Genomic DNA, 22,327 nt, shown 5'->3' on the forward strand with positions numbered 1-22,327 from the left:
GAAAAGCTCATTCCTATCCACAGGGCATTTAGTCTGAGATCACACCATCCTCCTATGTACTGACTGCTGCCAGGCAGGACTGAGTTCTCCAGAACCCACAGCTGACCATCCTCCCAGCAGTGGCACGCTCAAGCCAGCACAAAGCAGACCTCCCAAAAGGGACCTGCCAAAAGTCTTCTTGAATCCAGAGAGTCAATCTGAAGGCATTCCATAAGAGTTAGAAGATGTTTTCCTAAAAGAAGAGTTCTATCACTTCTCACTGTGTCTTTTCCTCCTTGGACAGGTCTCCACACTTGACAGCAGCAGATGTCCAACAGCAGCAGCTCCATCAGCCAGTTCCTCCTCCTGCCCTTTGCAGACACAAGGGAGCTGCAGCTCCTGCACTTCTGGCTCTTCATGGGCATCTACCTGGCTGCTCTCCTGGGCAATGGCCTCATCATCATCACCATAGCCTGTGACCACCACCTCCACACCCCCATGTACTTCTTCCTCCTCAACCTCGCTGTTCTTGACCTTGGCTGCATCTCTACCACTGTTCCCAAATCCATGGCCAATTCCTTGTGGGACTCCAGGGCCATTTCCTACACAGGATGTGTTTCTCAAATATTTTCCTTTGTATTTTTGATCTCCACAGAGTATTTTCTTCTCACTGTCATGGCCTATGACCGTTACGTTGCCATCTGCCACCCCCTGCACTACGGGACCCTCCTGGGCAGCAGAGCTTGTGTCCACATGGCAGCAGCTGCCTGGGGCAGTGGGTTTCTCCTTGCTGTGCTGCACACAGCCAGTACATTTTCACTTCCCCTCTGCCATGGCAATGTTGTTGACCAGTTCTTCTGTGAAATCCCCCAGATCCTCAAGCTCTGCTGCTCAGATGCCTACCTCAGGGAAACTGGAGTCATTGTGTTCAGTTCCTGTCTACTTTTTGCTTGTTTTGTGTTCATTGTGGTGTCCTATGTGCAGATCTTCAGGGCTGTGCTGAGGATCCCCTCGCAGCTTGGACGGCACAAAGCCTTTTCCACCTGCCTCCCTCACCTGGCTGTGGTCTCCCTGTTTGTCAGCACTGGTGTGTTTGCCTACCTGAAGCCCCCATCCTTCTCCTCCCTATTTCTGGACCTTCTAGTGTCATTTCTTTACTCGGTGTTTCCACCAGCGGTGAACCCCCTCATCTACAGCATGAGGAACCAGGAGCTGAAGGATGCCATGTGGAAACTGAGGACTGGATGTTTCTAAGCAGCAACAAACTGCTCATCTGTTTCTGCTGTCACTGTCCATGTAACTCACATTAGGACCGGTCTGTATTTAGTAGGGTTTTTTCCTTCTATGTTTTCCAAGCTGTAATAACATGGTGCCTGTTCATCCCATTCCTAATGCAGTATCCAGCGGTCTTGTATGAATCACATCCTGTGTAATGACGAGCTGTGCTGCCTTTGCATCATGTTTACCTTGAAACGTGCACATTTTTTGTTTTATTATGTTTCTCCTGGCATTTATAAAAAATTTACAAGAACATTTTCATCACCTGAATGAGTCGACTAATTGTCAGAATTGGCAAACCTTTCCCACCATGATGGAACAGGAATTTACTGGAACTTTACCATAGAATCACAGAATCTCTCCCAATCACAGCCTAACCCTGCCCACTCCACCTCTAGACCCTGTCTTCAAGCACAATATGTAGATGATTTTTAAATGTCTCCAGGGATGGTGAGTCCACCACTTCCCTGGGCAGCCTGTTCCAACACTTGATAATGCTTTGAGTAAAGAAATTTTTCCTGATATCTAACCTGAATTTCTCCTGGTGCAGTTTGAAACTATTTCCTCTTATTCTATCCGTGTCTATCTGAGATAAGAAACTGACCCCCACCACCCTACACCCTCCTTGCAGGTGGTTGTAGACAGAGACAAGGTCTCTCCTCAACCTCCCTTTCTTAAGACTTAAAAAGCCCCAGTTCCCTCAGCTGATGATCGTAGGACTTGTGCTCAAACACTTCTCCAGATTCATTGCCCTTCTCTGGACACACTCCAGCATCTCAACATCCTTCTTGTAGTGAGGGGCAAAAAGCTGGACACGGTATTCAAGGTCCTCACCAGAGCTGAGTATAATGGAACAATCACTTCCCTACTCCTGCTGGTTACACTATTCTGTATGCTGGTGACACCTCCTTATAGGGGCCAGGATGCCGTTGCCCTTCTTGGTCACCTGGGCACAGTGCTGGCTCATGTTCAGCTGCCTGTCCACTAACACCCCCAGATCTTTGTCCTCCAGGCAGCTCCCCAGCCACTCTGCCCCAGGCCTGTAGCATTGCCTGGGGTTATTGTGACCAAAGTGCATGACTCAGCTGTTGGCCTTGTTGAACCCCATAAAACTGGGCTCTGCCCATTGATCCAGCCTGTCCAGGTCGCTCTGCAGAGCCTTCCTGCCTGCCGGCAGATCAACACTCCCACACAATTGGGTGTCATGTGTAAACTTACTGAGGGTGCACTCGATCCCCTCATCCAGATCATTAATAAAGATGTTAAAGAGGATGGGCCCCAGCACAGTGATGAAGGTTTTACTGAACTCTAGGTAGATCACATCCACAGCCTTCCCCTCATCCACTAAGCAGGTCACCCAGCAATAGAAGGACATCAGCTTCTTCAAGCACGACATGACTTTCCTGAACCCATGCTGACTGGGCCTGATGGCCAGAGTGTCCTGCATGTGCTGCATGATGGTACTCAAGATGATTAGTTCCATCCCCTTCCCCAGCACTGAGGTCAGGCTGACAGGCCTGTAGTTCCCTGGGTCCTCCTTCTGTCCCTTCTTGTAGATAGGTGTCACATGTGCCAGTTTCCAGTCAGGCAGAACCACCCTGGTCAGCCAGAACTGCTAGTAAATAAGGGAAAGTGGCTTGGGGAGCACTTTCACCAGCTCCCTCAGTGCTTTTGGGTGTATCCCATCCAAGCCCATCAACTTCTGCAGATATAAGTGGCTGGGCAGGTCAGTAACCAATTCCCCTGGGATTATGGGGGCTTCCATCTACCTCCCGTCCCCATCTTTCCACTCAGGGATCTGGGTATCAGGAGACAAGCGAGGCAAAAAAGGCATTAAGTACATCAGCTCTTTCTTTATCCTCCATCACAGTGGTTCCCCCGAGATCCAATGTGTGGGAGATTCTATTTTTAATACTTTATGTGTTTTTAATAGATTCGATTTTTTTAATTCTTTAAGTACAATAACTAAAGGAGGGACAGAGAGAATCTCCCACCTTTATTATAGGTCACTAACAGAAGCTACAAGGGCTGTAAAAGCATCCTGAACTGAAATCTCCCCAGGTAGCCCACTAGCAGCCCAGTAACCTTGGGGGTCAGGGCGTTCCTAGTCAAGAGAATGGTCCTAAGAGTGCCTCACTTCATTTTTGGGTTCTACTAGGTTCCCCCTTGGATATTTCTAAACATACAGCAATAGCTCCCAAGTAAATCTATGCAGGCTGAACGATGTCCCTAGGCTGAAATCTCCCCAGGTAGCCCACAAGCAGCCTTGGTAACCTTGGGGCGAAGGGCATTCCTAGCCAAGGGAATGGTCCTGTAACACCAGACATCATGTTCTGGCTCTACCAGTGTCCACATTCAAGAAGTGCAAAACGTCCAGCAATAACTTCCAAACTAAAGGTTTGAAAGCTGAAATATCTTGTGAGCTTGAAACCTCCCCTGGTAGGCAGAGCAAAAGCAGCCCCAGTAAATTTGGGATTCAGAGCCTTCATAGCTGAGAGAACGGTCCTAAGAGTGTGTGATGTCCTTTCTGGGCTCTACAAGCATCCAACTTTGAAAAATGAAAAAAGTCCATGTTATCGTGGGTTTCCCAGTCACCAGTCGGAAAACAGTTAATTCAGTTACAAACTTAATTTTATTAATTTAGCAGGCGGCAATTAAGCAAACAGCGCTGGGCGGCCGGAGAGTCTCAGCTCTACCAACGGCACGCACCGTCCCTCTCCGAATTCAGGTTTTTATACTCCTTTAGTTCTGGGTCCCGATTGTTTCACTGAGGCTTATTCTGCACATGCGCCAGTTGTTGTTAGGGGGTCGTCTTCTACCTTCTAGTGGTCGATGGGATGAAGTTGCTCCTCTTCCTCACTTGTCCCTTAGTTGACCCCTCTCCCATATTTGGTCATCTTTAACAGCAAGCTCATTTATTGGCTACTTAATTTCTATGGTTTCCACTTCTAAGTTACCTATAACTCAGTTCTATGCTTTGTTAGCAACTAACAATATACGTTACACAATCATTCTTACAAAATCAGAACGTTACAACCTGTTTCAAGGTACATGTGGTTTACTGAACAAAGGCTCATCTATCACAGGCCACACTGGTTTTGATACAAGCCAGGATGCCAGTGGCCTTCTTGGCTGCCCAGGCACACTGCTGGCTCATATTCAGCCTGCAGTCACCCAACACCCCCAGGTCCTTCTCTGCCTGACAGCTCTCCAGCCAGTCTCCCCCCAGCCTGTAGCGCTGCATGGGGTTGTTCTGTCCCATGTGCAGCACTCTGCCCTTGGCCTTGTTAAACCTCATCCTGTTGGTCCAGCCTGTTCAGATCCCTCTGAAGATCCTCCCTCCCCTCAGGCAGATCAACACTTCCTCCCAGCTCAGTGTCATCTGCAAACTTACTGAGGGAGCATCCAATCCCTTCATCCAGGTCATTGATAAAGATGTTGCATAAGAACTGGACCCAGGTCTGAGCCCTGGGGGTGCCACTCGTGACCGGCCTCCAGCTGGATTTGGTTCCATTCACCACCACCCTTTGGGCCCGGCCATCCAGCCAGTTTTGAACCCAGCTGAAGGTCCACCTGTCCAGGCCAGTGGCAGCCAGTTTCTCAGTCAGAATGCTGTAAGAAACCCTGTCAAAGGCTTTCCTGAAGTCCTGGCAGACACATCCACAGCCTTCCCCTTGTCCATTAAGTGGGTCACCTTGTCATAGAAGGTGATCAGGTTAGTTTGACAGGATCTACCTTTTGTAAACCCATGTTGACTGTGCCTGATCCCCTGGCCATCACACATGTGCTGCATGACAGCTCTCAAGATAACCCTCTCCATGATCTTCCCTGGGACTGAGGTCAGGCTGACAGGCCTGTAGCTCCCCATATCCTCCTTCTGGCCGTTCTTATGTATTGGTGTCACATCTGCCAGCCTCCAGTCGAGTGGAACTTCCCCAGTCTGCCAGGATTGCTGATAGATGATGGAAAGGGGTTTGGCAAGCACATCTGCCAGCTCTTCTGCCAGATCTTCTGTTCCTGGTGTTATATTTGCTGGAATGGAATTAATTTTCATATTGGTGTCACTGTAGTTCTGTGGATTTGATTTATAAGCAAAAAAGTCTATATTAATGTGCTAGTTCCTTGCTGAGCAGGGCTTGCACAGCATCAAGGCCTTTTTTCTAATTCTGCTCCAGAAATGAGTCAACTGGGAGTGCACAAGTACCTGGGAGGGGACAGAACAGGCCCAGCTGACCATAACTGACCAACAGGATCATCCATACTGTATGACTGCAGGAGTGAGCCCACCGTTGTGTTGCACTTGTTGTCTACAAAGGTGGCCTGGTTTATTGCTAGCAGCGAGTGGAATGCTGTGTTTAGGAGTTCAGATGAGAGCAGTACTGATAATACAGGAATGATTTTGTTATGTCCAAAGAATCAAGGACTTTTCAGTTGTTCATGCTGCTCTGCTAACGAGAGGGTGGTGGGCACCCAGGGAGCTGGGAAGGAACACAGCCAGGACAGGTGACCCAACCTGGTCAGAGAGGGTGTTCCATGTCAGTTACGTCATGCTCAGCAGATGACGAGAGGCTTGTGGGAGGAAGAGGCTACCCTTCCAGGACACGTGGATTGGGCACTGTCTCGTTTCAGGACAGCTCTGAGCTGTGAGGTCTGAGCTGTGCGGTTCAGCAAGAAACTGCATTGTGCATCACCAGTTTTGTATATTTTGCTACAAAGTCCTACTGTTGCTTCTCTCTCTCTGCTGTCCCAGTAAACTGTCCTTATCCCAATTCAAGAGGTTTGGGTTGTTTTGGTTTCCTTTTCCCTCCCTTTCCCCTTCCTCAATTTATAACACATCCTCTTAGAGAGGGAACAGCTGTGTGGTGCTTGGCCAGAGCGAAACCACAGCAGGTTCCAGCACAACAGCAAATGTGCAGCTTTGAAGGTCAGAGGCTCTTTAGCCTGGGGAATGGAGGCTGAGGGAAAGCCCACTTTGTGCTATGTGGAAAGAACATAAGAAAGTCCATGTGAAACTGCGACTTTGAAGGTCAGAGTGGACATGAGTATAAAGAAATGTCATTCTGGGGGCAGTGCTGTGGTGCTAAAAGTCACTCAGAGGAAGTGTGGATGAGCTGGTGGCTTTGTGTTTCCAGGATCAGCTGGTGAGGAGGGAGAGACAGCAGTACAGGCAGGGACATCAGGGAGTGAAATCAAAGTGGGGAACGGGGTTTGGTTGCCTGCAGTTTGTAGAGAAACTAGAAAAGGCAAGGGGCAGTGTGGGATGGGCTGTGGTGCAGATGGCCAAGGGGGCCAGCCAGGCTGAAAGGGCCTGATAGCAATGAGGTCTTTACCCCATGGCTATGGCTGATGGCCCTGCCACAGAGGCCTCAGAGGACACACGTTGTCCTCATGGCCATGGAGCATCATTGCCTCCTTGCACCCGCCCCAGGGAAGGTCACCACGTGCCATACCCCTCTCCTTCCCTTGGTGTCACACTCCCCACATCCCAAAGAACAGCCCTGAGACACGGGTGAGGGTCAGGATCTCCCTGCCCAGGGGCTGGGGGTCAGTGCTTGGCATTTCTGTTTCATCAAACCAAGCCAGGGTGTCCTCAGCATCAGAGCTGCCTGCGCTTTGCCTGTGTTTGTCTATAGTTGTCTATTCCAATGAGCCCATTGAGAGTTTCTGCCAGCAATGGCTCCCAGTGGGGCCTCTTAATGCTTCAAGGCACTTTGGGCATTACTCCTGACTAACTTCTGGAGACATTCCTTCACTCTCCTCTTGGTATCTGAGGTCTGTGGACTCAGAAGAAAAGACACCATGGGGCTCATTAACATCCAGAAAGCCCTTACAAGCATGGCTCTTTAAGTAACATTCATTATAAAACTCAAGACTTCTACAGCTACTTGGATTTTAGATAGGTCCTTAGTGATTCCTTAGATTTCAAAGGAATTTCCCAATGAAGGACCTTTGTTCAGCCTGTCCAAGTCACCCTGCAGAGGCTTCCTGCCTTCCAGCAGATCAACACTCACACACTTTGATGTCATCTGCAAATTTACTGAGGGTCCAATTGATCCCCTCAGCCAGATCATTATGAAGATACTAAAGAGAACTGGCCCCAGCAGTGACCCCTGGGGAACACCATGTGTGACCAGCTGCCAACTGGATTTAACTCCCTTCACCACAACTGTTTGGGTCTGGCTGTACAGCCAGTTTCTAACCCAGCACAGAGTATACACATCTAATCCATGGGCAGCTAGTTTTTCCAGCAGCATGCTGTGGGAGACAGTAATGAAGGTGTCACTGAAGTCCAGGTAGATCACATCCACAGCCTTCCCCACATCCAAAGACCAGGTCACCTTGTCACAGAAAAACATCAGTTTGGTCAAGCACGATCTGCCTTTCCTAAACCCAGTCTGACTGGGCCTGATCCCCTGGGTTCCTTCATGGGTTGCATGATGTCACTCAAGATGATTTGTTCCATCACCTTCCCCAGCACCGAGGTCAGTCTGACAGGCATTTTGTTCCCTGGGAACCTCCTACTGTCCCTCCTTGTAGATGGGTGTCACATGTGCCAGTTTCCAGTCAGACGGAACCAGCCTGGTCAGCCAGGACTGCTGGTAAGTAAGGGAAAGTGGCTTGGGGAGCACTTCTGCCAGCTCCCTCAGTGCTTTCAGGTGTATCCTATCGAGACACATTGACTTGTACAGATCTAAGTGGTTGAGCAGGTCACTTACCAATTCCCCTGGGATTATGGGAGCTTCAGTCCCATTCACATCTCCATTTTTCCATACAGGGGTCTGGGTATCAGGACACAACTGGTCTTACTGCTAAAGACTGAGGCAAAAAAGGCACTAAGTTCCTCAGCCTTTTCTTCACCCTCTATTACATTGGTCCCCCTGGGTTGAATAAACACTGGAGATTCTCCCTGTCCCTCCTTTTGTCATTAATATATTTATATAATGATTATTAATTATCAATAGCATGAAATATTAATATTACTCTTAATATTACTTAATATTCAAAGAACTATTATTTATACCAGTAACATTGTTATTAATGTATTCATAGAATTATTGAGAAAAGGAGGGACAGGGAGAATCCAAAATCTTTACTGTAGGTCACAAAAAAAATTTGCAGGGGCTGAAAAAGTTTCCTAGCCAGAAACCCTCCTAGGTAGCCCAATAGCAGCCCCAGTAACCTTGGGGGTCAGGGCTTTCCTAACCACTGGAATGGTCTGAAGAGTCCCTGGTGTCATTTTGTGTCTCTACTAGTGTCCCCCTTTAAACATTCTAAACATACAGCAATAGCTCCCAAATAAATCTGTGAAGGATGAATGATGTTCCTGGGCTGAAACCTCCCCAGGTAGCCCACATGCAGCCCTGGTAGCCTTGGGGCAAAGAGCATTCCAGCAATAGCTCCCAAATAAATCTGTGAAGGATGAATGATGTTCCTGGGCTGAAACCTCCCCAGGTAGCCCACATGCAGCCCTGGTAGCCTTGGGGCAAAGAGCATTCCTAGCCAAGACAATGGTCCTATAATATCACACATCATTTTCTGTGTCTACCCATGTCCACAGTCAAAAATGCCAAATGTCCTGCAATAGCTCCCAAACAAAAGGTTTGAGAGCTGAAATATCTTGGGAGCCTGAAAGTTCCCTGGGTAGCCCAAAAGCAGCCCCAGTAACTTTGGGGCTCAGAGCTTTCGTACCTGAGGGAATGGACCTAAGGGTCACTGACGTCATTTTCAGGCTCTACCAGAGTCCAACTTTGAAAATTCTAAATGTCCAGTAATAGCTCCCAAACAGAAGGTGTGTGGGCTGAGAGATGTTTCTGGCATGAAACTTCCCCAGACAGCCCACTAGCAGCCCCAGTAACCTTGGGGCTCAGGGCTTTCCTAGAAAAGGGAGCAGTCCTAAGATTGCCTGACTTCATTTTTGAGCTCTATGAGCGTCCACCTTTGAAACTGAGAAAGTCCAGGAATAGCTCCCAAACAAATTGGTGTCAGGGCTGAAAACGGTTTGTGGCCTGAAGCCTCCCCAGGTGGTAGAGTAGCAGCACAACAAACCTTGAGGCTCAGGGCATTCCTAGCCAAGGCAACGGCCTTTAGAGTGCCTGACGTCATTTTTCCATCTACCAGCAATCACCTTTGGAAGTGCTAAACCTCCAGCAACAGGTCTCTAACAAGAGGAGCAAGGGCTGAAGGATTTTCCTGGCATGAACCCTCATCAGTGTTCAGATGTGAAGCACAAGGAATCTTGGTGCTCAGGTCATTCCTTGCCAAGGGAACTCTCCTCATATTGCCTGACGCCTCCTCAAGCTCTACCAGCATCCACCTTCGAAACTTCTAACCTTCCAGCAACAGCTCCCAAACAAAAGAGTGAGAGTTTAAAGATATTATTGCCCTGAATGCTCCTCAGGGAGTGGACAAGCAGCCCCAGTAACTTTTAGGACCAGGGCATTCCTAGCCAAGGGAGGGGTCCTAAGATTGCCTGATATTGGTTTTGGGCTCCACCAGCGTCCACACTTGAAACTCCTAAATGTCCAGCAATAGATCCTAAGGAAAAGGGGTGAGGGCTGAAAGATGTTCCTGGCTTGAAATCTCACTGGTTAGCCCACTAGCAGCCCCAGAAATCTTGGGGCTCAGGTCTCTCCTTACCAAGACCATGTTCTGACAGTGCCTGACGTCATTTTCAGGCTCTCCCAGCATCCAACTTTGAAAGATCTGTATGTCTAGAAATAGTTTCCCCAAAAAAGGGGTGAGGGCAAAACACAGTCCTGGATGAAATCTCCATAGGAAACCTACTAGCAGCATGAGTAACCTTAAGGCTCAGAACATTAGTACCCCAAGAAATGACCCTAATAGTGCCAGACATCATTGCACAGCTGTACAGTCCTCCACATTCAAAACTGCTAAACTGCACCAGTAAATCCAAAACAAAAGGTGCGAGGGATGAGATATATTCCTGGCCTGAAACCTCCCCAGATATCCCACAAAACACCCCAAAACTAAACAGGTACTGAATACAAGAAGACCAATCTACCTGGGGTAGGCATCTGAGCATGTGAGGCTGAGGATCTGGGGGATTGCAGAAAAGAACAGGTCACCAGCATTGCCCTTGCAAAGGGGTAGGGAACATGTACTGGTTGTGTGCAGCACAGCATGGAGAAACCCACTGCAGCTCCCGTGTGTCTGCAAGGCCAGGACCAGGAAGTGGGGAATAAAGCTGCCATGGGACATTCTCTGCCTCTTTGCATGGAGCCGTCTGCAAGGAGAACAAGGCAGTGAGAACTTGGGGCACTCTTCACTGAGCAAAACACTCTCATTGGAGACCCAAGGACTGCCTCTCCCTGTTCTATTAGACATTGGAAAGGTGCTTTTTGGGAGGTGCATTTCCTGCCTGCTGAGGGTGCCACTGGCTGTATGGGGCTCTGATGTGAACTCTCCAGCTGGCAGTTTGTGCTGGCAGCAGAAGGTCTGCCTTTTTTGATCTCTAGGATCTTTTCTGGGTGGTGGTTTCCACTTCCCCCAACTGCAGAGCAGAGCTTTGTAGATTTGTTTTTTCTGATTTCATTCTTGTTACACACCAAGAAATGCCCAACTGCTCACCTAACTCCCTTTCACAGGGGGAAAGAGTCCCCGCTCTGTCCCTGCCTGTGGGTCCTGTCTCATGGGGAGACAAGGAAAGGTGATTGTCCTGCCCAGCTCTGTTTCGATCAGGAGAAAGGACTCTGCTGGACAGAAGGATTTCTCCCCAGATGACGGAGAGAACATCATAGATGAGGTCATAGAGCAATCCCCATGAGGCCTGAGACACCAGAGGGAGCCTAGAAGAATTGGTCTTCTGCTGAGCTGTGCTGGGCTCCTGGGATGGAGGAAGCCCAGGGAAACCTGGCAGCGCTGCAGACCGACAGCAGCAGCTCCTCTGCCAAGCACACAGGGCTGGGGACACTGCCTGTAGGCACCGAGGGGAGACCTGTGAGGCTGAGAGAGCTGATAGATGCTGAGAGATCACTGGAGGAGAAAGGTAAAGAGACTTTGCTTTGAATTTTCTGCTCTTGTGGACTGGGTGGGAAGTGGGAACTGTGATTTTCTTGATAACTTTGAAGAAGTCAGTGGTCATTAGGACTTGTCAGAGCTTCTCCTGAGCCCTGCACATGCAGAGGTTCCCCAGGGCAGTGCCCTGATGCCAGGAGGGGTCTGCAGGACAGAGCCGAGCACAGGGCAGATTGTATGAGGTCTAAGAGCACCGAGCAGGGGGTGACATGGGCAGAGAGAAGCAGTTCCAGCGAAAGCTCCAGGCAGCAGAGACATTGTCAGGAAGGGAGAAGGAGCTGCTCCCAGCAATGCGCTGGCAGTGGGGATTTGGTACCTCTTTGAAATCCTCTGCAGTGCTGACCCTTTTCATCAGAGACTCCCTGGTTTCTGCCACCCAGCACAGGCTCTGCATGCACAGTTCCAGGTTTTCAGGCTGAGTCTTCTCCTTGGTAGCATAACCAAAGTAGCAAGAAACACCTGAGTGCCCCACTCTCCTAGGGACTCTTGTGCCCCAAAGAGGAGCCTCATGCAGAAGACATGTTGGTGCTAAGGCCATGGCAATGCTGATCATTGCCTGTGTGTCGGCAGCTGCACTGATGTGTGTGTGTCCCTGGCTTGGAGTGGGGATCCTTCAGTAGGATGAGACTGCAGGAGGGCTTTGGAGATCTGCCGTGGAGACTGGATTCCTCAGCATTCTGAGGGCTCCAGTTTCTTCTACAGAGAACACCAGGGTGTGATCACAGAGTGTCCAGCACAGGGCAGCTGAGAGCAGGGCTGATGGACAAAGCAGCTCTCCCCTCTCTGTACTCAGGGGAAGGTTTCACTGGCACTGCAGCAGCAATCTCAGGGAGTTCTGACAGAAGAAACACTCCTCAGGTACAGGCAGGAGAAAACCAAAGCTCCAAAGCTCTGCTCTGCCCTCTGGTGAAACTGGAGTGACAGTGCTGAAAAGCTCCTTCCTGTCCACAGGGGATTTATTCTGAGGTCACACCATCCTTCTATTTCCTGACTGCTGCCAGGAAGGACTGAGTTCTCGAGACCCCACAGCTGACCCTCCTCCCAGCAGTGGCATGCTCAAGCCAGCACAAAGCAGACCTCCCAAAAGGGACCTGCCAAAAGTCTTCCTGAATACAGAGAGTCAATGGGAATTGGAAGAGGTTTTCCCCATAGAAGAGTTCCCTAAGTTCTCACTGTGCCTTTTCCTCCTTGGACAGGTCTCCAGTATCCACCAGAGCCTTGTACTCTTGTGGGTCTGACGTGCCAGGCCATCGGATCCACACAGTCCAATAAACACGGTTATCCCTCTCCTCCACCTGGCTGGAGGCAGGGCACCTCTATTGTTGCTGACTGTGTTGGCTGTTCACTGGTGCAGCGTTCTTCCTGGCAGAATCTCGTTGTGCGATCCTTTTGCCTCGCAGCTCATTTACTCGTGCTTGAAGGGCTGAGGTGGGCTGCATACCCCGCTTCATCATGTCCTCACCATGGTCACGCAGGTAAAAGCACAGTTGACAGCAGCAGATGTCCAACAGCAGCAGCTCCATCAGCCAGTTCCTCCTCCTGCCCTTTGCAGACACACGGGAGCTGCAGCTCCTGCACTTCTGCCTCTTCCTGGGCATCTACCTGGCTGCTCTGCTGGGCAATGGCCTCATCATCATCACCATAGCCTGTGACCACCACCTCCACACCCCCATGTACTTCTTCCTCCTCAACCTCTCTGTTCTTGACCTTTGCTCCATCTCGACTACAATCCCCAAATCCATGGCCAATTCCTTGTGGGACACCAGAGCCATTTCATACACAGGATGTGCTACCCAGCTATTCTTTTTTCTCTTCTTGGCATTAGGAGAGTACTATCTTCTCACTGTCATGGCCTATGACCACTACGTTGCCATCTGCCACCCCCTGCACTATGGGACCCTCCTGGGCAGCAGAGCTTGTGTCCACATGGCAGCAGCTGCCTGGGCTGTGGGTTTCTCAATGCTGTGCTGCACATGGCCAGTACATTTTCACTCCCCCTGTGCAAAGGTAATACTCTGAAGCAGTTCTTCTGTGAAATCCCCCAGATCCTCAAGCTCTCCTGCTCAGATGACTACCTCAGGGAAACTGGAGTCCTTGTGGTCAGTGTCTGTTTAGGTTTTGGGTGTTTTGTGTTCATTGTGGTGTCCTATGTGCAGATCTTCAGGGCTGTGCTGAGGATCCCCTCGCAGCAGGGACGGCACAAAGCCTTTTCCACCTGCCTCCCTCACCTGGCTGTGGTCTCCCTGTTTGTCAGCACTGCCATGTTTGCTTACCTCAAGCCCTCTTCCATCTCATCCACATTCCTGGATCTGATGGTGGTGGTTCTGTACTCAGTGGTGCCTCCAGCAGTGAACCCCCTCATCTACAGCATAAGGAACCAGGAGCTGAAAGCTGCACTGAAGAAGCTGATTCAGTCAGTAATCCTTCAGCAGAAATAGTGTCTACATGCAACACACTTCCCCAGAGGGCTTATTCCTGCCTCTCTGACCTAGAGACCTTCATGACCTTTTTTTCTAGATCAAAGGTGCAAGTTCCTTTCTACATCAGAACTACTGGTGTTTGAAAGTAGAGATGTTCTTCTACACATGAAGTCAGTTACAGGGTGAATGAATATTCATCAAAACACTGCACTAAAAAATCACAAGTTTGGCAAAGACCTTTAATATCATCAAGTCCAACCATTCCTGTCCAATGCTAACCCATATTACTGAACACCTCATCTACCCATCTTTTAAACACATCCAGGGATGGTGACTCAGCCCCCTCCCTGGGCAGCCTGTGCCACATCCACATAACTCTTTCAGAAAAGAACTTTTCCCTCACATCTGAGCTGACCCTGCCCTGGTGCAGCTTCTTGCCAATTCCTCTTGTCCCATCTCCTGTCCCCTGGCTGAAGAGACTATCCCCCACCTGTCTGCACACTCCTGTCAGGGCAGTGGTGGCAGGGATAAGGTCTCTGCTCAGCCTCTTCTTCTACAGTCTGAACATACCCAGCTCCCTCAGGTGCTCCTCAGAGGATTTGCCCTCCCGACCCTTTCCCAGCCTGGTTGCCCTTCTCTGGACTCACTACAGGACCTCAATGTCCTTCTTGTAGTGAGGAGCCCAGAACTGGACCCAGCACTTGAGGTGCAGCCTCACCAATGCCCAGTACAGGGGCACAATCCCCTTCCCAGACCTACTGGCCACACTATTTCTGATACAAGCCAGGATGCAGTTGGCCTTCCTGGGTACCTGGGCACACTGCTGGTCCATGTCTAGTCAGCAGTGAACCAACAGTACTACTTTTCAGGAGTTCTCAATGGGTTGAAGGGAGCAGTATATGTTATCAAATGGGCCTGGACAGAGCTTGTGACTTCCCTAATGTGCTGTGTCCAGTGGTTTTCCCTGACCACAGTTTTATGTTTTAGTTGTGCTGAACGGCCATTACCCTCCTCCTTCCATGGCTAGGAGAGCATGGCCAGAGAGAATGGCCAGCCCTGCTCCACCTCTCTTATTGTCCAGACCATTACAGGCTCCAGGGCAGGGATGTCAGATGTGGAATCTGTCTCCTGGAATAGGAACATAAGGGGGAGAGGGTGCAAAGGACTGTTTTGGGGATCATGCAAGATCATAGAATCATAGACTGGTCTGGGTTGGAAAGGACCCCAAGGATCATAGAGTTCCAACCCCCCTGCCACAGGCAGGGACACCAACCTCCAGGCCTGGAGCTACACAAGGTTGCCCAGGGCCCCAGCCAACCTGGCCTTGAACACCCCCAGGGATGGGGCATCCACCACCACCCTGGGCAGCCTGTTCCAGCCCATCACCACTCTCTCTGTAAAAAACTATCTAATATCTAATCCAATATCTAATCTAAACCTTAGATATAGCCTCTATCACACTCTGATTCCACCCTTGGCCGTGCTTTGCCTGTTCAGTGTGTCCATGGGACCGCGTGTGGGGCAGTAGGCTAGGACAGCACTGGACACAGCATGGACTAGGGCCATGAATCAGCGGCCAAGGGGTTACCATCTGGAGTGGGTTTCTTCTGAGAAGTCAAGAGCAAGAATAAGAGTTACAATTGTGGGGTTAGAGACTGAGGCTGAAGAAAGGAAATGCAGGGCTGCTGCTGAACGAGGATGGTGATGTAACAAACAGCATACACCAGAGGGGTTGAGGGACTCAAGACCTTTTTTACCTGGATTTTTACTGAAAAGGTCTCCCAGGGCTCTGTGCTCAGTGAAGGGCTTCACAAAGGAGGGCACATCATGGCAGGAACCTCTTGACTTCCCAGAAGGACAAACGCCGGTTTCTGCTCCTGAAGATGACTCAGCCTGGCAGTGGCACAGCCTGGGGGTACCTCCTTGGCAGCAGTCCTGTGAGAAAGGTCTGTGGGCAGCAAGCTCGACAGGAGGCAGCCATGTGCCCTGGGAGCAAGGGAGGAAAGGAGCAACCTGGGCTGTACAAGCAGGACTGTGGCCAGGAGATGGAGAGAAAAGATGCTCTGGGGTACTACATTCTGTTTTCAGATTCCAAATTGATTAAGATACTGGCAAGCTGGAGTGAGTTCAGCAAAGGGATCTCAGTGAAGTCAGGGACTAGAGCACTTTGCCTGTGAGGAGAGGCTGAGGGAGCTGGGCTTGTCCAACCTGCAGAAAGGAGGGTTGATAGGGAGCTTATCCAAGTATGTCAGTACTGGAAAAGAGGACATGGAGAATACAGAGCCAGTGTCTTCACTACAGCGTGTGATGGGAGGACAAGGGGCAATGGGAGTGTTGTGACTATTGTCAGGGCTCTTCCATGGGTTGTAGGGAGTGTGATGGCAAGTGAAAAACAGTGTAATGACACAGGGTGACCTTCCCCAGGGTGGGGGCAGAGTCAACAATACCCCATGGCTGTAAGGACAATGTGTGTCCTCTGATGCCTTTGTTGCAGGGACATCAGCCATAGCAAGGTGTCTCCTCCTTTCTCTCAGGCCCTTTCAGCCTGGACAGCACCCTTGGCCACCTGTACCACAGCCCATCCCACACTGCCTCAAGCCTGTGCCTGTTTCCCTGCAGGAACCCAACACCCTTCCTCACCTTGTTGTCACCCCATGATGTCCCTGCCTGTACTGCTCTGTCCCTCCTCACCAGCTGTTCCCAGAAACACAAAGCCAGACTTCCTCTGAGTGATTTTTGCACCACAGCACTACCCTCAGAATGGCATTTCCTTATCATCATGTCCACTCTGGACCTCCAAAGCTGCTGTTCCTGGTTGATTTCCTTGCTTATTATCTTTCAAATATCAATCTAGCAGTGCCAGTAGCTCATAAAGTAATTTTCAAGTTTTCTTGAGATACTCCTATACTGCCTTCGGCCTCAGGCAAAAGAAGCCCTTGAACTCTCAGCATCTCCACACAAGACCCCTAAGCATATCTTGGCAAACTTTCTTGCCCTTATCACAGTTCCTCACCCTTCCTTCAGACTGGTGATTCTATGAAATGTAATAATGCTGAATAGATTGATGTAGATGTAGCTTGAGATAATTAATATAACTTTAATTAGTGCATTTTAAGAATAGATTTGGTTTGGATTTTAGTAGAATATGGATGCAACTGTGTGAGTTGTTTGGTGAAAGCAGCTACAAAACTGAGCCATGACAGTGCAACAGCCTTGGAGCTACAGAAAGTGAAGACAAGGGAGTCATAAATAATGAGACCAACGAGCAATTAAGAGACAGAGTATATCTTGTTTTCAGTTAAAAGGGGTTCCTAACTAGTTTGTGCAGTAATGTGTTTTTGAGCTCAGGTAACCATGGAGAAGAAACATAAAGAGCATGTGCTGAGGGAGAGGAAGACGTCCAGCCTTCATCCCTTAAGTCCACCGGAAGACCTCTGAGTGTCATTGAGCATGCTCTATCTGGGAGGAGTTGTTGCAAATGACTTCCTGGAAATAATTTGCATAACTCTGCCTTTTCTTAGAAATTATAATGAACATGTATAGTTAATCTGTATAAATAGGAGAAATTTGGCTTTAATAGGGGCACCCATTTGGAGGAGCGATGCCCTGAGTGCCCAGCGCTGCGATAAAGAACACCTGCTTCATAGTCACCAAGGCTGGTGAGTTTTGATTCCAGCTTTCCAAGGCATCCCCGGGGAGCCCCACATTGGGACTGACTGCTCCAGAAATGGCCACACCAGGGCTGAGTCCAGATGGAAAGTAAGTGTTATTGTCAGCGTGGCCACCCTCCTCGCAGTACAGACCAATTTGCCCATGGCCAGATTTCTGCTCAGCACCACTGGCTGCTATGCCATGCCTCATAATTCCCAAAGCCTCTGCCCTGAGGACGCTCTGCCACCAGTCACACCTGAGCCTTCCCTCATGTACAGCTATTATGGTTTTACACTATTCACTCATGACGTTGTAAGGTATGGGAGATGCCTTCGGCAGTCGTGGTCATCTGTCCTGGTAGTGTTCCCTCCTTATTTTTCATTCTCTCCCAGCCTGCTTGCTGCATGAGAAGCAGGAAAGCCCTTGATGCTGTGCAAGCACTCTTCAGCCAATAACCAAAACATTCTGAGAACTACAGGCCTGTCAGTCTGACCTCAGTCCCGGGGAATATCATGGAGAGGGTCATCTTGGGAGCTATCATGCAGCTCATGTGTGATGGCCAGGGGATCAGGCCCAGTCAACATGGGGTTACAAAAGGCAGATCCTGTCAAACTAACCTGATCGCCTTCTGTGACAAGGTGACTCTCTTAATGGATGAGGGGAAGGCTGTGGATGTGTCTACCTGGACTTCAGTAAATCCTTTGACATGGTTTCTCACAGCATTCTGACTGAGAAACTGGCTGCCACTGGCCTGGACGGGGCACCCTCAGCTGGGTTCAAAACTGGCTGGATGGCCGGGCCCAAAGGGTGGTGGTGAGTGGAACCAAATCCAGCTGGAGGCCGGTCATGAGCCTCTGGGACACCAGGGCCATTTCCTACACAGGATGTGTGTCTCGACTCTTTTTCTTTTCATCTTTTATCTGCACAGAGTACTGTCTTCTCACTGTCATGGCCTATGACTGCTACATTGCCATCTGCCACCCCCTGCACTACGGGACCCTCCTGGGCAGCAGAGCTTGTGTCCACATGGCAGCAGCTGCCTGGGGCAGTGGGTTTCTCAGTGCTGTGCTGCACACAGCCAGCACTTCCCCTCTGCCATGGCAATGCTGTTGACCAGTTCTTCTGTGAAATCCCCCAGATTCTCAAGCTTGCATGCTTACAGACCTATCTCAGGGAAATTGGCTCCCTTCTGGTCATTGCCTGCTTAACTTTTGGGTGTTTTGCGTTCATTGTGGTGTCCTATGTGCAGATCTTCAGGGCTGTGCTGAGGATCCCCTCAAAGAAGGGACAGCACAGAGTCTTCTCCACGTGCCTCTCTCACCTTGTTGTTGTACCCCTGTTTCTAAGCACTGCCATGTTTGCCTACCTCAAAGCCCCCACCATCTCCTCTTTATTTTTGGGGCTGGTAGTAACATTCCTTTACTCAGTGTTTCCACCAGCAGTGAACCCCTTAATCTACAGCATGAGGAATGTGGAACTCAAGGATTCTGTATGGAAACTGATGACAGGAGAGTTTTACCAGCAATAAACTGCTCATATCACCAACTCACATCATGTCCACTCCTTATTTAGCAGGATTTTTTAGTTCATGGGGTATTTTTACCTTCTAGTTAGTCTAAGGTATAACAACAGGAACATTTTTCAGCCCTCCCACGTTTGCTTTAGGGCCTTTACTAAATTTTTACCAGTTTCAAAGTTGGTCAATTTCAGTTCTGGAAAGTTCCCTCTGGTAGAGTTAGGACCGTTTCCTTGTAAGAAATGCCCTGATCCCAAAGGTATACAGGAGCTGGTAGTGGGATACCTGGGGAGGTTTCAGGCCAGGAATATCTTCAAGCCCTTGCTCCTTTTGTTTCAGACCTATTGCTGGAGGTTTCGCAGTTTCGATGGGAGTTGCTGGTAGATTGAAAAATGACATCAGGCACTGTTCAGAACGCTGCCTTGGCTAGGAATGCCCTGATCCTCAAGGTTTGCTCTACTGGTACTCTACTACCAGGGGAGGTTTCAGGCCACAAACCTTTCTCAGCCCTGACACCAATTTGTTTGCGAGCTATTATTGGACGTTTCTCAGTTTCAAAGGTGGACGCTTGTAGAGCCCGAAAATGAAGTCAGGCAATCTTAGGACTGCTCCTTTGGCTAGGAAAGCCCTGAGCTCCAACGTTACTGGGGTTGCTAGTGGGCTTCCTGGGGAGGCTTCTGGCCAGGAAACATTTTCCTCCCATGCACTTTTTAACTGCGACCTACAATAAGGGTGGGAAATTCTCCCTGGTCGTCCTTTTGTTATTGATTCTAGAAATACATTAATAACAGAAGGAGGGCCAGGGAGAATCTCCCACCTTTATTGAATGGGGGGGGAACCATTGTGATGGAGGATGAAGAAAAAAGGCTGATGTACTTAATCCCTTCTTTGCCTCAGTCTTCAGCAGTAAAACCAGTTGTCTCCTGATACACAGATCCCTGATTGGAAAGATGGGGATGGGAAGGAGACCAAAGCTCCCCTAGTCCCAGAGTAATTAATAAGTGACCTGCTCAGCTGCTTAGATCTGCACAAGTCAATGGTTCCAGATGGGATACACCTGAGGGTAGTGAGGGAGCTGGCAGAAGTGCTTGCCAAGAATCTCTCCCTTTTTTACCAGCTTTCAAGGATGACCAGGGTGGTTCCACCTGACTGGAAGCTGGCACATGTGAAACCCGTCTATAAGAAGGGCTGTAAGGAGGACCCGGGGAACTACAGGTCTGTCAGCCTGACCTCAGTGCTGGGGAAGGTAATGGAACAAATCATCTTGAATACACAACACATACAGGACACTCAGGTGATCATTCCCAGTCAGCATAAGTTTAGGAAAGGCAGATCTTGCTTGACCAACCTGATCTCGTTTTATGACAAGGTGACCTGCTCAGTGGCTGTGGATGTGGACTACATAGTTAAGCCTTCATCACTGTCTCCACAGCATCCTCCTGGAGAAATTTGAGCACCTTACCAGGGAGACATAATGCAAAGAGAGCACAGCTTTTTGTTACAGAATGTCTGCATCACGCAAGACCAGGAGATCCTGGTTTAGGAATGGGATAAATGTGAACCATGTTAGTATAGAAGAGATTCCCTTGAAGCCCCTGGTGAAGGCCATGGTCAGTGAGGCTGTTCCCCCACTGCCCATTCTGGATGATGTGGAACAGTGATTCTACCTGCAGCCTGTAGACATCCCCATGCTCAAGCATGTGGAGACACCTGAAGGAGGCTGTGACCTCATAGGAAGCCTGTGCTGGAGCAGGTTTGCTGGCAGGGCTGTGGAGGACCCACGCTGGGGCAGTCTGTTGCTGAAGGAGGGCAGCCCATTAAAGTGACCCACCCTGGAGCAGTTGGTGATGATCTAAAGCTGTGTGAAGGACTCACGTTAGAGGGGTTCATGGAGGACTGTCTCCTGTGGGTAGGACCCAATGCTGGAGCAAGGGGAGACTGTGAGGTGTCCTCCCCAAAGGAGGAAGGAGCATCAGAGACAATGTGTGGTGAACTGACCCTTATCCCCATTCTGATTCCCCACCCCCATGCAGCTCAGTCAGAGGAAGGAGAGAAGTGGAGAGTGAAGTGGACCCTGACAAAAATAGGGAGGGATGTGGGGGTGTGTTTTCAAGTTTGGTTCTTTTCCTTTTTCCTCATTGCTCTACTCTCTTTGGATTGGGTAATAAATTAGATGGGTTTCTTGAGAGTAACTCAGGAGAGTGACCGCTGCATGATCTCTCCCCATATTTAACCTGACCCTTTGTTACATCTTCTCTCCCCTCTTCAGCTGAGGAGGGGGAGTGATAGAGCAGCTTTAGTCAGCACCTGGACAACCTACCACACGTTCAAAAAGACATTGAAGAGGAAGAATAAGTACATGGGGGTGTGGGATCAATGTTCATAGGCTACAGTAATGATCATGAAACTCTTGCCCAGAAAAGCAGCCAGGTAGATGCCCAGGAAGAGCCAGAAGTGCAGGAGCTGCAGCTCCCGTGTGTCTGCAAAGGCAGGAGGAGGAACTGGCTGATGGAGCTGCTGTTGGACATTTGCTGCCTCCGGGTATGGGAAAGTGTTGCAGAAGTAAAAGACAGTAGTCAGGAGAGATTTATATACAAGGAAAATTAAAATGCTTCATTTGTGTTGCAAACTCCTAGGTATGTATGAGGAGCTGAAGATTCTCCCATGGGCTTCCAAAGAGTCATCGGTGGTCTTCAGTTTTGGGTACAGGCAAATAAGTGTGACATACATTTTCAATCAGATGAAGTCCACTCTCATAGAGAAGGGGATCTGGCAACTTGCCTCCACCTCGAGAAATTTCCATGGGAGCTGGGACCAGAAGCTCCAAGGCAGCAGGTGCCAGTTTTGTCCCCACTGGAACTGGGGAAATCCCAGCTCCAGTGCCTTTACGGCAGCCATAGGCCAGAGCTGTGGTCACTTCCAGCACCAGGTCTGCAAAGCAAGGATGAGGGGTCTGGAATGACTGGCCTGACTCCTTTCTTTTCACAGGGGACAAGAGTTGCCTCCCTGTCCCTGCCTGGGGGTCCTGTATCATGAGAAGACAAGAAAAGGGGATCATCCTGCCCAGCTCTGGTTTGATCAGGAGAAAGGACTCTGATGGACAGAAGGATTTCTCCCCAGCCAGGGGAGGGAACGTCAGAGAGGACTTCAGTGTCTTTCCAAGTTAGTTCCTCGGAGCTCCAGGGACACCTTGCAGGAGCCTATGGGGAATAGAGTATGTGATGTATTCACCTGCTCCTCTGCTGTGAGCTGGGCTGGGCTCCTGGGACAATGGGAGCTCATGAAACATGGCAGCGCTGCAGAGAGACAGCTCTGCCCAGAAGTAACTCCTCTGCCAAGCACGCAGGAATGGGGACACTGCCTGTAGGCACCGAGGGGAGACCTGTGAGGCTGAGAGAGCTGATGGATGCTGAGAGCTCACTGGAGGAGAAATCTCCACAGCACTCCG

At 49.7% G+C, this 22,327-nt stretch overlaps 1 protein-coding gene and 1 pseudogene across 2 annotated transcripts; both read left to right on the forward strand.

Annotated features, from left to right (window-relative positions):
* Window positions 1-306: 306 nt before the first annotated feature.
* On the forward strand, window positions 307-1,233 carry LOC311200668 (olfactory receptor 14A16-like; the record flags this gene model as incomplete). Its single annotated transcript, XM_084274954.1, has 1 exon — window positions 307-1,233. One exon carries the CDS (start codon window positions 307-309, stop codon window positions 1,231-1,233), a length of 927 nt encoding a protein of 308 aa, XP_084131080.1.
* An 11,559-nt stretch (window positions 1,234-12,792) lies between these two features.
* Window positions 12,793-13,730, forward strand: LOC311200670 (olfactory receptor 14A16-like; annotated as a pseudogene). The gene has a single exon. The product of its transcript is annotated as an olfactory receptor 14A16-like (transcript).
* Window positions 13,731-22,327: the final 8,597 nt, after the last annotated feature.

The sequence above is a fragment of the Gallinula chloropus genome (genome assembly GCF_964237585.1).
Source record: "Gallinula chloropus genome assembly, chromosome: 24".
NCBI lineage: Eukaryota > Metazoa > Chordata > Aves > Gruiformes > Rallidae > Gallinula > Gallinula chloropus.